This window comes from Wickerhamomyces ciferrii, contig 00068 (genome assembly GCF_000313485.1).
Source record: "Wickerhamomyces ciferrii WGS project CAIF00000000 data, strain NRRL Y-1031 F-60-10, contig 00068, whole genome shotgun sequence".
Classification (NCBI taxonomy): domain Eukaryota; kingdom Fungi; phylum Ascomycota; class Saccharomycetes; order Phaffomycetales; family Wickerhamomycetaceae; genus Hansenula; species Hansenula ciferrii.
The window spans coordinates 104,250-118,050 of NW_011887672.1; the positions used below are offsets into that span (position 1 = coordinate 104,250).

General features: G+C 33.5%; 3 protein-coding genes across 3 annotated transcripts; 2 read left to right on the top strand and 1 right to left on the bottom strand.

Moving 5' to 3' along the window:
- Positions 1-3,426: 3,426 nt before the first annotated feature.
- On the top strand, positions 3,427-5,037 carry BN7_2657 (Polycystic kidney disease protein 1-like 3; the record flags this gene model as incomplete). The annotated part of the gene is made up of 1 exon (XM_011276724.1): positions 3,427-5,037. The coding sequence occupies one exon, from the start codon at positions 3,427-3,429 to the stop codon at positions 5,035-5,037; it is 1,611 nt and encodes a 536-aa protein (XP_011275026.1).
- Positions 5,038-5,336: 299 nt separating this feature from the next.
- CCA1 (tRNA adenylyltransferase) lies at positions 5,337-6,872 on the bottom strand (the record flags this gene model as incomplete). Its single annotated transcript, XM_011276725.1, has 1 exon — positions 5,337-6,872. One exon carries the CDS (start codon positions 6,870-6,872, stop codon positions 5,337-5,339), a length of 1,536 nt encoding a protein of 511 aa, XP_011275027.1.
- A 452-nt stretch (positions 6,873-7,324) lies between these two features.
- Positions 7,325-13,747, top strand: BRR2 (ATP-dependent RNA helicase BRR2; the record flags this gene model as incomplete). Its single annotated transcript, XM_011276726.1, has 1 exon — positions 7,325-13,747. The coding sequence occupies one exon, from the start codon at positions 7,325-7,327 to the stop codon at positions 13,745-13,747; it is 6,423 nt and encodes a 2,140-aa protein (XP_011275028.1).
- Positions 13,748-13,801: the final 54 nt, after the last annotated feature.

The following is a 13,801-nucleotide window of genomic DNA, read 5'->3' on the forward strand; positions in this document are numbered from 1 at the left end:
TTTTATATCGGACAATATGCACAAATAACCAAAAAGTTGAGATAATAAACCACACTAATCAGAAGAACAAATCATAATATTATATTATGTGAGTCCATTTCATGCAGACCTGCCATCTTCAAGAATGAGATGTGAAGGATTACTGATTACTCGAACTTCGTAAATAGATAGACGTAATTTATTCAATAACGGAGATGTCCCAAATTCCTAGAACAATTTGTGACCAGCTTTTACTAGCTATTGAAGGGAATAGTAGTTAAATTAATGGTACCATAATCACCAATTAAGCTTCATTATTTTATAGATCTTCATTAAGGCTTTTAGGAACTTTACAGATTAGGTTCAAGGAGGTCGTGGATCTCCATCCAGAATCATACAAATTGCCAATTGGACAATCCTTATACAGCCAGATTGGTCCAAATTAGGGTGATATTCTCTTGTTTAGTTAACAAATTATAAGATAGATGCAGAACTTAAATCTCAAACATATATTTCAGCTAGTAGATTAAAAAAGATAGACAGCGAAACAAACTTAAGAATTATATACATACACAGTTACGTGACACGTAGTGAATTTGTTAGGTGTTCAAATGTGTTAGACACTAATTTTCAAAGCGTAATATTTGTTAGTAGTCTTGATTAAGCATCATTGATGGTTTTACAATGACATGTAACGGTGTACATTAGTTTAGTGTTGAATAATTATTGAACGACTGATTGAATTTCTAATCTATGGGGAAGACAGTTTAATCATCTGGACTAATGATGTTTATATGTATAATACTTTCCCTAATTAAATTACAAGCATAGTGTGGAGCCCTATTTTCAGCCAATTTTCCCTAATTTGAAGCATCTACAAAGTTCGATGCTAATTACATACATTTCAATGCCTCGACGGGAGCCATATTGCAGATTTTTCGGACATGAACATCAGGAAAAATGGACATTTTTCAATACCATAGGGTTTTGATAGGGATGATAAGTTATCAATTTATAAGCTGATATTTAAGACGAATACACAAGCCTAAATGGCATCAATTCATAAGAGATCATAATAAAAGGTCTTGTGATACATGAGTGTACTGGTTTTAGTTTTTTTGGTAGATCTCATGAATCGTTTTTTCACTTTATTTTTTCAAAATCGTGGGCCAGAAAATTGGGCTTAGGAAAATTACGCTTTGAAAATCAACATTATGTGAGGGACATCAAACAATTTATTTTATACCAGTGCTTTCCACCAAAAAGTAATCAACTTAAAAATATATAACCATCTCCGGCATGAAATTTAAATTTGATAGATCAGCAAATACTTACGAACTTTGGAATTTTCATGATATATGGAGGAATTGTTAAGTAGTACCACGGGGTACCCGTCTCATTTAAAACCGTTGAACCAATTAGTAAGAGATATGTAGAATGTGGGATTCGAAAGAATATGGGATTTGAATTTTGTAGATTTGACCAGCATACCATGTGAGCTATATACTTAACTTGAGTCTTATAGGGCAATCTGAACTTTCATACCAAAATTAGGTCCGTTGATGATTGTTCAAAAGTCGTATTATGACCTATCAAAATTTTCTTTTAACAATAATCGGTGCCTAGATTTCATGTTTTAAATAATAAGAAATAGCGTTATAAATCTGAAGGTTGCTATCTTAGTAGCTGATCATCTTGATTATTTCATAACTTGACTGGCGTTAAAGGCCCTAGCATCTCTATTTCTCAACTGTTACATCGCTTTTCTTTAGAAGTGAGCGGCCGGTTTTAGTGTTTTTGATGCACATTTGTACATTTCGGACAAAAATCATATAACAGGTTCAAAAAATTTAAGGACAAAGACAAATTAACGTATGGAGTGTTAAAGTGATGTTGAAAAGAAAAAGACGCTCTATAATTAAAAGATGAGTATTCATTACAAGATCTAAAAAGATTCTTTTAAAATGAAAGTTAGCATGATGATATTGGTTAACTTGTATATAGTTAACTGATCAGATTTCCCGAGGAAAGGAAACTCTTCTCTGCAAAAGCGTAGTAATTCTAGGAGTTTCTTTTACTGTCTATGGCACTATGTTCAAACTTCAGCTTTAATTAAGGACACATGATGCAAAGCACTAAGATTTTACCCCATCAACAACGCTCACTTTCCTCACTTCTGAAAAATTTCTGTGTGTACGCCAAAGGTTCAAAAGTATTGAGCCAAATATTTCCTTGGTGATGATAGTACAGAATACTTTTATGCCTTTTGTAATAGTACGATCCTTATTGATATGGAAACCATAAGGTAGTATGTATAGTACGTAGAACAGTTGAAAATTTTTCAATTTGGTATATAAGTTGACGATTATCCTCAATTGGAGTTGTACTTAGATCTTGTATTCAAAGATTCAATTCACCGTTGATAACAGTCTATCGACTATTCCTTCTGTTCCCTTATCCAGAGATTTGATTTATTTTTAAGAATCGAGACATTTTCATTGTGGTTACACTTTTCGGATTCGTCCATTAATACTCAAACAGGGATCAAATAAAAAGCACCAGATTTCCACCAATTTTGAAAGTGAAAAGAACCAATTCTTTATCAATTGATCAGCTAAATATCTATTTGTTACAACCCAGCTAAGATTATCCCATAGGTAAGTTCTATATCATAGTATTTTGGTTTTGCAGATTAGGCCCTTCTTTTTTCAGCTCGTGTCCCGTCTGAATATGTCTTTTTTCCCAAATGCGCAAATGATCAACATAGGAGAATTTCAACAGCACTTCAACTGTTTTAAATTCAAAAGCGTATTTAATTTTGGATAAGGTGCCTCATAAGCGTCGAAGATAACATTCAGGAGAGAATTCATATATTGAGATCATTTCCCACCTGTTCAACTTCTAGAAGCAAACATATCAAGAAGAACTGAGTTCTGGGTATTATTTCATTCTTTTGTGGGACTATATTCAAGTGAACAAAGGACCTTGATTTCTTCTATTACAGTGATCAACATTCAATCCATTAATAGATTGCAGGATTTAGATTGACCTTTTCCATACTATTCTCTAGCCAATTTACCTTCAAAGCTTCAACGGTGACGAACAACAAGTTTATACGATTACAATTTACGCCTACAAGCCAGATCAGCAAAACCAAAACACATCGTCCTTTAAACTGTGAACTAATTTACTAACATTCCAGTCAGAACCAAGATCACAAGGCCTCAAATTACCATTTACACCATCATTCTCGTTTCATTTACCATTCCATCCATCATATATTACCCCATCAGTAGCTGTGAGTTGTGAGCAGTTTCATCTTTGTCTAGCATTGCATGTTCAACATTATCAGTAATTCGTATCAAAATAACATTTAAAATCATGAAAGTTCCTGGGTGAGTTTATTATGGCTTGATATTGAAAGTAAAAGTGCCATTTGTACTAACAATGTATCATAGATTGAACTATAATACCAACAATGGGTTACAAGAATCACCTATCATAGTGTCTAGCTCCAAACAATCGCATGAACAAGAGCATGAACAACAACAGCCATCAACCAAAAAAGTCTGGAGATTGAAAAAGTATCATAGATCTGAAGATGAAATAAAGACCCAACAAAAAGATTATGAAAACCTGGAGTTCAATACAAAGAAGACTTCCTCAAGAAGGCCAAAAAACAAGAATGGTCAACAAGAGTTTGTATTCGTTGATTTATCACCAACTAAAAAGGGATCTTCAACTCCAAAAGAATCAACAGATTCAACCACACAAAAGAAACAGGGAAGGGTATCAAGATTATTTCGTCTAAACACTGCAAGCGAGACTGCTTTACCTAGAATTCCATCACCAATTACATCTTCAACCGGATCAAACTCAAGACCTACTTTAATGTCTTCACCAGAATTACCAGACTTACCAGCTCAACCACAACCAATCAACCATCAAAGACAAAAAGTTGTTCAGCCGATCCCACGTCTGGCCCCAAGCTCATATGCACCACCACCAATTCAACCACCACAATTGAAAAGATCATATACAACAGCCAATGCTGCTAGATACCTTGAAAGATCAACCTCTTCGGCTTCTTTGGTCATGACTGTTTCAGAGAATGGTCGTGCTGTTTTACAACCATCTCAAGCTCCATCAAAACCAACCATTTCAAGAACATTATCTACATCTTCCTCGGTTTCGGACATGTACAGCTTATCAAGAGCAAATTCTGCTAGACAATCACCAATACCATCACCTCCAAGAAGAACTATTTCTCCATTACATGCCCAACATTTGGATACATTTTCAGATTATGGTGGATCTCATCATGAAGATGAAGAAGATCATTTTGATGAACCAGATTACGAATTCGGTGAAGCAGAAGCAGATGCTACAAAAGCATTTTCAAGAGTTATCAAAAGACAAGCATCATTCAGAAAAAGAGCAAATACAGCATCATCAAACAATTCAATTGTTTCATCATCATCTCCAGTTGTTCCTCGTATGCTGACTAGAAACCAATCAATTTCTTCAATGAACTCATCATACAAATCAAGAATTTCACCATCAAGATCAAGTATGATGCTTCGTCAATCTGCATTGTTACAACAACCACCACAACCACACTTCACTCAACAACAACCATTACCTTCACCTCATGATCAACCAAATGATTTCAATTTTTCATTCTTTGATGATCTTCAACCATCATTAGGAAACAATAAAAGTCATAGAAAGACCGCTTCTCTTACAGAAAGTGTTACTCAATTAGGTCCACCATTAGAAGTTAATTCTTCCGATAATGATCCAGAAAGTCCATATACTACAAATACAGATGTTATGTACCCATTTGAATTTGGTAATGCAGGACTTGATCATACGCATCCAGATAATGAGATTGAGCAACATCACCAAGGAAATACTAGTCATTTTGATGAAACATTTAAAACCATGACTAGTAATGATCATACACTTGGTGCTGATACACTCACTGGATATGAAGATAACGGTCAATCTTTCTTTGACTTTAATGCATTTATAAATTATGAAGACCAGCATTTTTAAGTTTTTAAATTTTCAAGTTTTTTATCACTTCATTAACGTCATTTTATTCATTCTATTGATCACATATATTTCTTGATCATGGAACAGGTTAAATATCATTTTTTTTTTAGTTATACATAGTTTACATTTGTTAATTGGTTAAGTTTCACGGATTTTTTTGCATAGGGTGATCAAAGTATCACCAAAATTTCATTAACAATTATTTTAGATAGATAGTTAATTACAGGTTATAAAATCATCAAATAAATAAAAAAAAAGGCATTTTATTAATAGTCATGTAGCACATTAATATAAGTTAATTATTGGGATTCGAGAATTGATCTCACATATTCTACACAATCATCTTGTGTCTTTGTTGGGTTATCTAATTGCCAAACAAGGATTTGTTCGTTTACTTTACCCATCCATGGACCTGGTTTTTTATTTAATTTTTTGGTTAAAGTCTTACCATCAACAATTGGTTTGATTGAATATGAATCTTGTAGATTTTCTTTATGGATCAATTCATGGAATAATTCGTATTGAGCGATTGTAGATTTGATATCACCATTTTCAATAACTGAATTGAAAAAGTTGAAAGCAATAGATAAGTTTAAATATGGACCAAATTGTTTTAATAATAACCCAACTTCTGATCTTTTGAATGCTGGTAATTTAGAAACAATATCTTGATATTCATTTGTGGTGCTAACAAGTTTTGTTACAATATCAGCATCTGCTTTGGATAATTTGACACCCTCTTTGACGATTAACTCAGATGCAAAAGCTTGTTTTTTAGCGTTATAAAAAACTTTTTCGTCACCCCATTTTCGTAAGACAACTGATAACCAAAACAGTTTTTGAAGATCTTTATCACTAGAAATATTCTCCAAAACAGATGATATTTTGGACTCTTGGTTGAATTCTTTGATTGTATTTAATGAATGTGATGCTGATTCTTGAATAGCAGCAAATTTTTCATTTACTAAATTTTCATCATTGAACTCCAACACTTTATCTTGTAACGGACCAAAATTGAAAATTGTATCTAATAATTGGGCATCAGTTAATAGTTCAAGACCATAAATAGGATCTTTACTGCTTAATGTTTTTTCAACTTCAACACCAATTCTCTCACGACTAATTTTATGGATCAATGCTTCTTTTATCGACAATTGTTTCATAGATTCATATGTGTCCTTTTCAATAGTGAAATGGAATCGACTTGCAAATCTGATAAGTCTCAAGACTCTTAAAGGATCATCTAAGAATGTTTTTAAAGGTTCTAATGGAGTTCTCAATAAACCCTTTTCCAAATCCTGCAAACCTTTTGTGGTTAAATCTTCAACTTCATCTTTTTGTATGTTATAAAAGAGAGCATTCAATGTCGCATCTCTTCTCAAAGCATCTTCTTGTGGGGTACCATATTTGATAATTGGAATTCGACTTTCTTCTGTGTATTCCTCACTTCTTAAGTTGACGAAATCAACGTCCAACCCATATAATTTTGTAGTGGCAGTTTCTAAATGTTTTGATTTTTCTGGATTTTTTTCAATCTTGTGAATGTTTGTTGGTGATAATTGATAAGTATCAAAGTTATCAACTAAGAATTGTTTCAGGGCCTCAGCAAATTCTTCACCAGATAATTTGTTGATGGCAATATCTAAATCATTACTTTCATCACCTAATAATTTATCTCTGACCCATCCACCAGTGATTCTAAGCTCCAAATCTTCACCTCCAGTTTTGGAATTATATTTTGATGTAAAATCCTTCAACAGCTCTGAAATCTTAGTCTCTGTTTCATTCAATTGAATTTTTGGATTTACGAGATCAAATTTTGGTATAGATGCCATTGTTCGTCTATATTTTACGGTAATGAACTGGGATATTGGTGCTGCTCTTTTCATACAATTCAGAAAACGTATCATAAACAATTGGACTAGAGCACCAAATTATTAATCAAATACCAGCTTGTGTACCAAATGACTATCAGATTTTGAACAATATCTTCACTAAAACGTTAGCATCATCACCAAAAAAATTATCCATAGTAAACAAAATCGCGACATAAACATAATCGACACACAGAAAAATGACAGAAGATAATCGCGAATTTTCACTGGTAAAAAAAAATGCATAATAAACAAAGCAGAAGAACAATTTAAAGGCGAAAGTTCATATTGCGTGTTGTTCATAGATATTGTTGGCTATATTTACACGGAAGGATTGATACAACTACTCTTTGTATTTAATTGTGATATTACTCACGGGTTTTGATTTCAATTTGAGAAAACAGCCTTACAAGATGTCTGACAATAGCAAATACAAATATGAAGAGATGTCAAATAAAGTCCTAAGGCAGGACAGGAAACTTTTATCCAATAGAGCTGATCCACTGAAAGATGCTGCTCTTTCAGCTCCAACTTCTCTTGCTGGTAAAGTCTCTTTGAAAGATTTAGGGACTAGATCTGTTGAACCTGAAGCTAAGGAAGAGAATGATATAGCTAAAACAATAACTGACCAAGTGAAGAACAAAGAGGTAAAGAAACGTCAAGCAAATTTAAAGACAACTCGTTTGAATAATTCATCCTTGCTGGATTCTGGTAATGTTGAAAGATTAAAGTACTACCCCAAATCACAAGAAACAAACGAAGCGTATGAAAGTTTAGTATCTTGGGTTTCCGATCAATTTGGTAACGATATTCAACATAGTACTGCTATAAGTGCAACAGATTTAGTTCTAGAGGCCCTTAAAGATGAATCATTTACAGAGCTACAGAAGAAGAAGCTTATTGAAGAAATATTGGACTTCAAAATTGAAGATCTTCCATTTTCTAATGCCATCAAGATCTCAAACGGAATCACTGATTATGAAGAAGAAGCTCAAGCTCAAGGAGAAGAAGCAGGTGTTGCTGTGGATTTTGACGAAGAGGAAGAAGGAGGAGAACAAGATAGTGAAGACGAAAGTGACGATGATTTCGCAGGTCCTGCACTAGACGATTTCGTACAAGATAACGATGAAGAGGAAAAAGATCAAAGCCAAGAAGGTGAAGAGGTGATACGATTCAACCAGAAAGGCACAGAAGCACATAAAGCTCTATCAATTAAAGATATTGATGCATTTTACCTTCAAAGACTGGTTTCTAGCCATCATACTGATCTGGATGCTTCTGCTGTACAATCATTATCATCAGGATTACTTGAACTCATTGAATCATCATTAGCTGGAAAAGAATTTGAACAACGCCTTTTACAGATAGTTGATTCAGAAAAAGTTGAGCTTGTGCAATTGCTAATAACGAACAGAGAGGCTATATTATGGGGAATAAAGCTTGCTAAAGCCAACCCCGAAGAACGTCAATCCATCTTGACAGCCCTTGAATCAAGTGAATCAAAACATCTTTTAGAAGACTTAGATGATTCTGATGAAAGTCTACCAATTTCCAAAAGAAGAAAAACTGATTCAGTCAACACTGCAGATGTTTCAATAACAAGGAAACCAAAAATTGTTAATTTGGATGACTTAGCATTCGACCAAGGTTCACATTTAATGACAACCACTAAAGTCAATTTACCTAAAGACTCTTTCAAAAGAACCAAGAAGAACTATGAAGAGATTCATATACCAGCTCCACCAAAACCATCTGATGAAGCTGAATTGGTACCAATTTCGACATTACCTGAATGGGCAAGAGAAGCGTTCCCAAGTGCAGAAACTTCAACTTTAAACAGAATTCAATCCAAAGTTTATCCAACTGCATTCAACAAGGATTCAAACATTTTACTTTGTGCACCTACAGGTGCAGGTAAAACCAATGTTGCAATGCTTACAATTTTACGTACTTTGAGTAATTACAGAAGAGAAGATGGTACATTTGATTTGAATAATTTCAAAATTATTTATATTGCCCCTTTAAAAGCTTTGGTACAGGAACAGGTACGTGAATTTTCTAGAAGATTAGAAGTATTTGGAATTAAAGTTGAAGAATTAACTGGTGACTCTAACTTAACAAAACAACAAATTTCTGAAACTCAAATGTTGGTTACAACTCCAGAAAAATGGGATGTTATTACAAGAAAGAATTCAGATACAAGCTATACAAATTTAGTATCTTTACTGATTATTGATGAAATCCATTTATTGCATGATGAGAGAGGTCCAGTTTTAGAAAGTATTACTGCAAGAACTTTAAGAAATGTAGAATACTCTGGAAGAGATGTTAGATTAGTTGGTTTATCTGCTACTTTACCAAATTATGAGGATGTTTCAAGATTTTTGAGAGTTGATGAAGATGAAGGCTTATTCTACTTTGATGCTTCATATAGACCATGCCCATTGGCCCAACAGTTTATTGGTATCACAGAAAAGAACTCTTTCAAGAAAACCATTTCAATGAATGAAGCATGTTATGATAAGATTTTGGAAGCTGCTGGTAAGCATCAGGTTATTATTTTTGTTCATTCAAGAAAAGATACATTTAGAACTGCAAAATGGTTGAGAGACAAGTTGCTGGAAGAAGATAAATTAAATTTATTTATGAAGTCAGATTCTGCAAGTATAGAAATTTTGAGACAAGAATCTGAAAAGGTGAAAGACACAGGCCTTGCAGAATTGTTACCAACTGGGTTTGCAATTCACCATGCTGGTTTGGCTAGGGATGATCGTTCAGCAGCAGAAGATCTATTTGCTGAAGGTTATGCTCAAATTTTAGTCTCAACTGCCACTTTGGCTTGGGGTGTGAATTTACCTGCACATACTGTTATTATAAAAGGTACAGAAGTTTACGCACCGGATAAAGGTGACTGGACTCAACTTTCTCCCCAAGATATTTTACAAATGTTAGGGAGAGCTGGTAGACCTAGATATGATGCAAGCGGTGAAGGTATTATCATAACGTCACAATCTGAAATCCAATATTATTTAGCTGTTTTAAATCAACAGTTACCTATAGAGTCTCAATTAATGGGTAAATTAGCTGATAATTTGAATGCTGAAATAACACTAGGTACTGTGAAGACTTTACAAGAAGGTATTGATTGGTTGGGGTATACTTATCTTTACGTGAGAATGCTCAAGTCTCCTGATATCTATAGAGTTGGACCAGAGTATAAAGATGACCATTACTTGGAATGGAAAAGAGCAGACTTAGTACATTCTGCTTTAACAATTTTGCACCAAAATAATTTGGTAATCTATAACACAGCAGATGGATCCATACAGTCTACTGAATTGGGTAGAATCTCATCACATTATTATATCAGTTATGAATCTATGTCATATTATAATAGACAACTAAGATCATATTCTTCTGTCATTGATGTATTCAGAATTTTTTCATCATCATCAGAATTCAAACTCATTCCAGTTAGACAAGAAGAAAAGGCTGAAATTAACAAGCTGATTGAGCGTGCACCAATACCAATTAAAGAAGATGTTAATGATCCTAGGGCAAAAGCTAACGTATTATTGCAATCATACATCTCAAGATTATCATTAGATGGGTTTGCGCTGAACGCTGATATGATCTATATCACTCAATCAGCTGGTAGGTTATTAAGAGCTATTTATGAAATTGTACTGAAGAAGGGATGGGCTGGTCTTGCAAAATATTTATTGGATTTATGTAAGATGGTTGAACAACGAATTTGGTTATCAAACTCTCCATTTAGACAGTTCCCTGATTGTCCTCCAAAAGTCATCAAAAATACAGAAAGTTCAAATTTGCCTTGGTCTGAATACTTTAATTTAAGTGATCCAAGTGAAGTTGCACAAGCCATTCGTGACGATACATCTGCCAAAAAAGCTTTTGATTTGATCAAAAAGTTCCCTAAAGTTACGATGAGATGTTCTGTACAAACATTGACACCAAGTTTGTTGAGATTTGAATTAGATGTTTTACCAGAATGGTCATGGGATCCACAATACCACAATAATTCCGAGTCCTTTATCTTATTAGTTGAAGACACAAATGGTGAAAAGATACTTCATTTTGACTCATTTTTAGTTCGCAGAAAGTACATCAACCAAGAGCATTTAGTTGATTTCACTGTCCCAATTGATGTTCCAATACCACCGAATTACTTTGTTACTCTGATTTCAGAAAAATGGTTACACTGTGAATATAGAATCCCAGTTGTTTTGAACTCATTGAAATTACCAAAGAAATTTCCAGCACCAACACCATTGCTTGATTTACATCCAATCCCAGTGACAGATTTAAAGATTCCAGATTTCATTGAAGCTTTTGATTTTACTCATTTCAACAAGTTCCAGTCTCAAGTTTTCAGTGCGTTGTACCAGTCAAATGAAAATGCTTTTGTAGGCGCTGTTAAAGGATCAGGAAAGACAGTTTTAGCAGAACTTGCCTTGTTACACCATTGGAGACAAAACAAAGGCCGTGCAGTATACATTTGTCCTTCTCAAGAGAAGATTGATTTATTGGTACAGGATTGGAAAGAAAGATTTGGTGATATTGGCGATGGTAAAGTTATCAATAAATTGTCAAATGATCTTTCTGCAAATTTGAAGACCTTAGCAGAAAGTCATGTTATTATCGCTACTCCTCAACAGTTTGACGTTGTCTCACGTCGTTGGAAACAAAGAAGAAATATTCAATCCATTGAACTCTTCATTGCAGATGATTCACAAAATGTTGGTAATGGTGCAGAAGGTTCAATTTATGAAAATATTATTTCAAGGGTTAGATTTATGTCAAGTCAACTTGAGTCAGAGTTGAGAATTGTCGCATTAAGTACATCTCTAGCCAATGGTCGTGATTTTGGTGAATGGATCGGTGCTGATAAAAGCAAAATTTTCAATTTTTCCTCAAAAGAACGTATTAGACCTTTGGAAATCCATTTACAATCTTATAATATCAATCATAACCCATCATTAATATTGGCTATGATAAAACCTACATATCTTGCAATCAAAAGCTTCAAAGGTGCGGCTTCTGTTGTATTTGTTCCTTCAAGAAAACAATGTGTTGAGATTGGTCTCGAGTTTTTAAGATTAGCTGATGTTGATGGTATATCTTTCTTGCAAGCAGAACTTGAAAATGCTGAAAAATTGATATCAAAAGTCACAGATGAAACTTTAGCAACATTGTTATCTAATGGTATTGGTTTCTTTTACAAGAACATGAATAAAACCGATAGAAAAGTCGTTGAGTATCTTTTCCAGAATGATGTATTATCAGTATTATTTGCCACAAGGGATACAGCTTCTTTTGCTCCATCAGGTGACTTGGTTATTGTTTTGAGTACTCAATTTTATGAAGGTAAAGAACATCGTTATATTGACTATCCAATTAATGAAGTATTAGAAATGATTGGTTGTTCACAAGGAGCTCCAAACCAAACTGATAAAGTTTTGATTTTAACTAATAGTACAAAAAGAGATTATTATAAGAAGTTTTTAAATGAATCCTTACCAGTTGAAAGTTTCTTAAATGTTTTTATTCATGATCAGTTCTTGAATGAAATAAGTACAGGTCTGATCAAATCAAGACAAGACTGCATAGATTGGCTAACATTTTCGTATTTCTACAGAAGACTACAAGCAAATCCAAGTTTCTATGGTGTCAAGGATATTTCTCATGTTGGATTATCATCTTATTTAACAGAATTGGTTGAATCAAGTTTAAATGAACTTGCTGGTGCTAAATTAATCGAGCTTGAAGATAATGACGACGAAGAAGAGGAGGAAGAAGATGAATCAGAAGAGATTTCACCATTAGATGGTGCTTTGGTTGCTTCTTATTACAATGTTTCATTTATCACTATGCAAACATTTATTTTATCTTTAACCAGAAAATCAAAATTGAAATCAATTTTAGAAATCATAACATCTGCATCAGAGTTTGATGCATTGCCAATTCGTCAACATGAATCAGCTATTTTGAACAAGATTTACAACAGAGTTCCAATCAAATCATCATCAGAATCAAACTTTGAATCACCATACCTAAAAGCTTTTGTTCTTTTACAAGCTCATTTTTCAAGATTAAGTTTACCACCTGATTTAGCTTCAGATCAAAAGTTTGTTTTGGAGAAGGTTTTAACTTTGCTTTACACTGCTGTTGATATTTTATCAAGTGAAGGATATTTGAATGCAATGTATGCTATGGATTTGAGTCAAATGGTTGTTCAAGCAGTATGGGATACAGATAGTCCATTGAAACAGATTCCATATGTTGATAATGATATAATTGAAAGAGCCCAAAAATACAAAGTTGAAAGTGTTTTCGATATCATGTCAATCGAGGATGAAGAAAGAGATGATATTCTAAGATTGAGTGATCGTCCATTAAACAAGGTTGCAGAATTTGTTAACAAGTATCCAAATATTGAAATTACATACGCATTGAATAAAAATGAACCAATTTATTCAAATGCTTCAAAAAGAATCCAAGTTAATGTTACTAGAGATGAAGAACCTGAAGATTTGACAGTTTCTGCTCCATTTTATCCATTTGAAAAAAGCGAAAGTTGGTGGGTTGTTTTAGGTGATTCACAAACAAGACAACTTTATGCTATTAAAAAGTTGTCAATTTCCAAAGAAGAACAACAAGTTAATTTAGATTTCACCATTCCTAAAGCTGGTCATCATAACTTATCAATATGGTGTATGTGTGATTCTTATGTTGATGCTGATAAAGAAGTTTCTTTCGAAGTTGACGTTGAACAAGGTGAAGAAGATAGCGAGGAGGAAGAGGAAGACGAATGAATGATATAAATATAACGTAATTTACAAGTGTATTATAGTATAATAAAATAAATT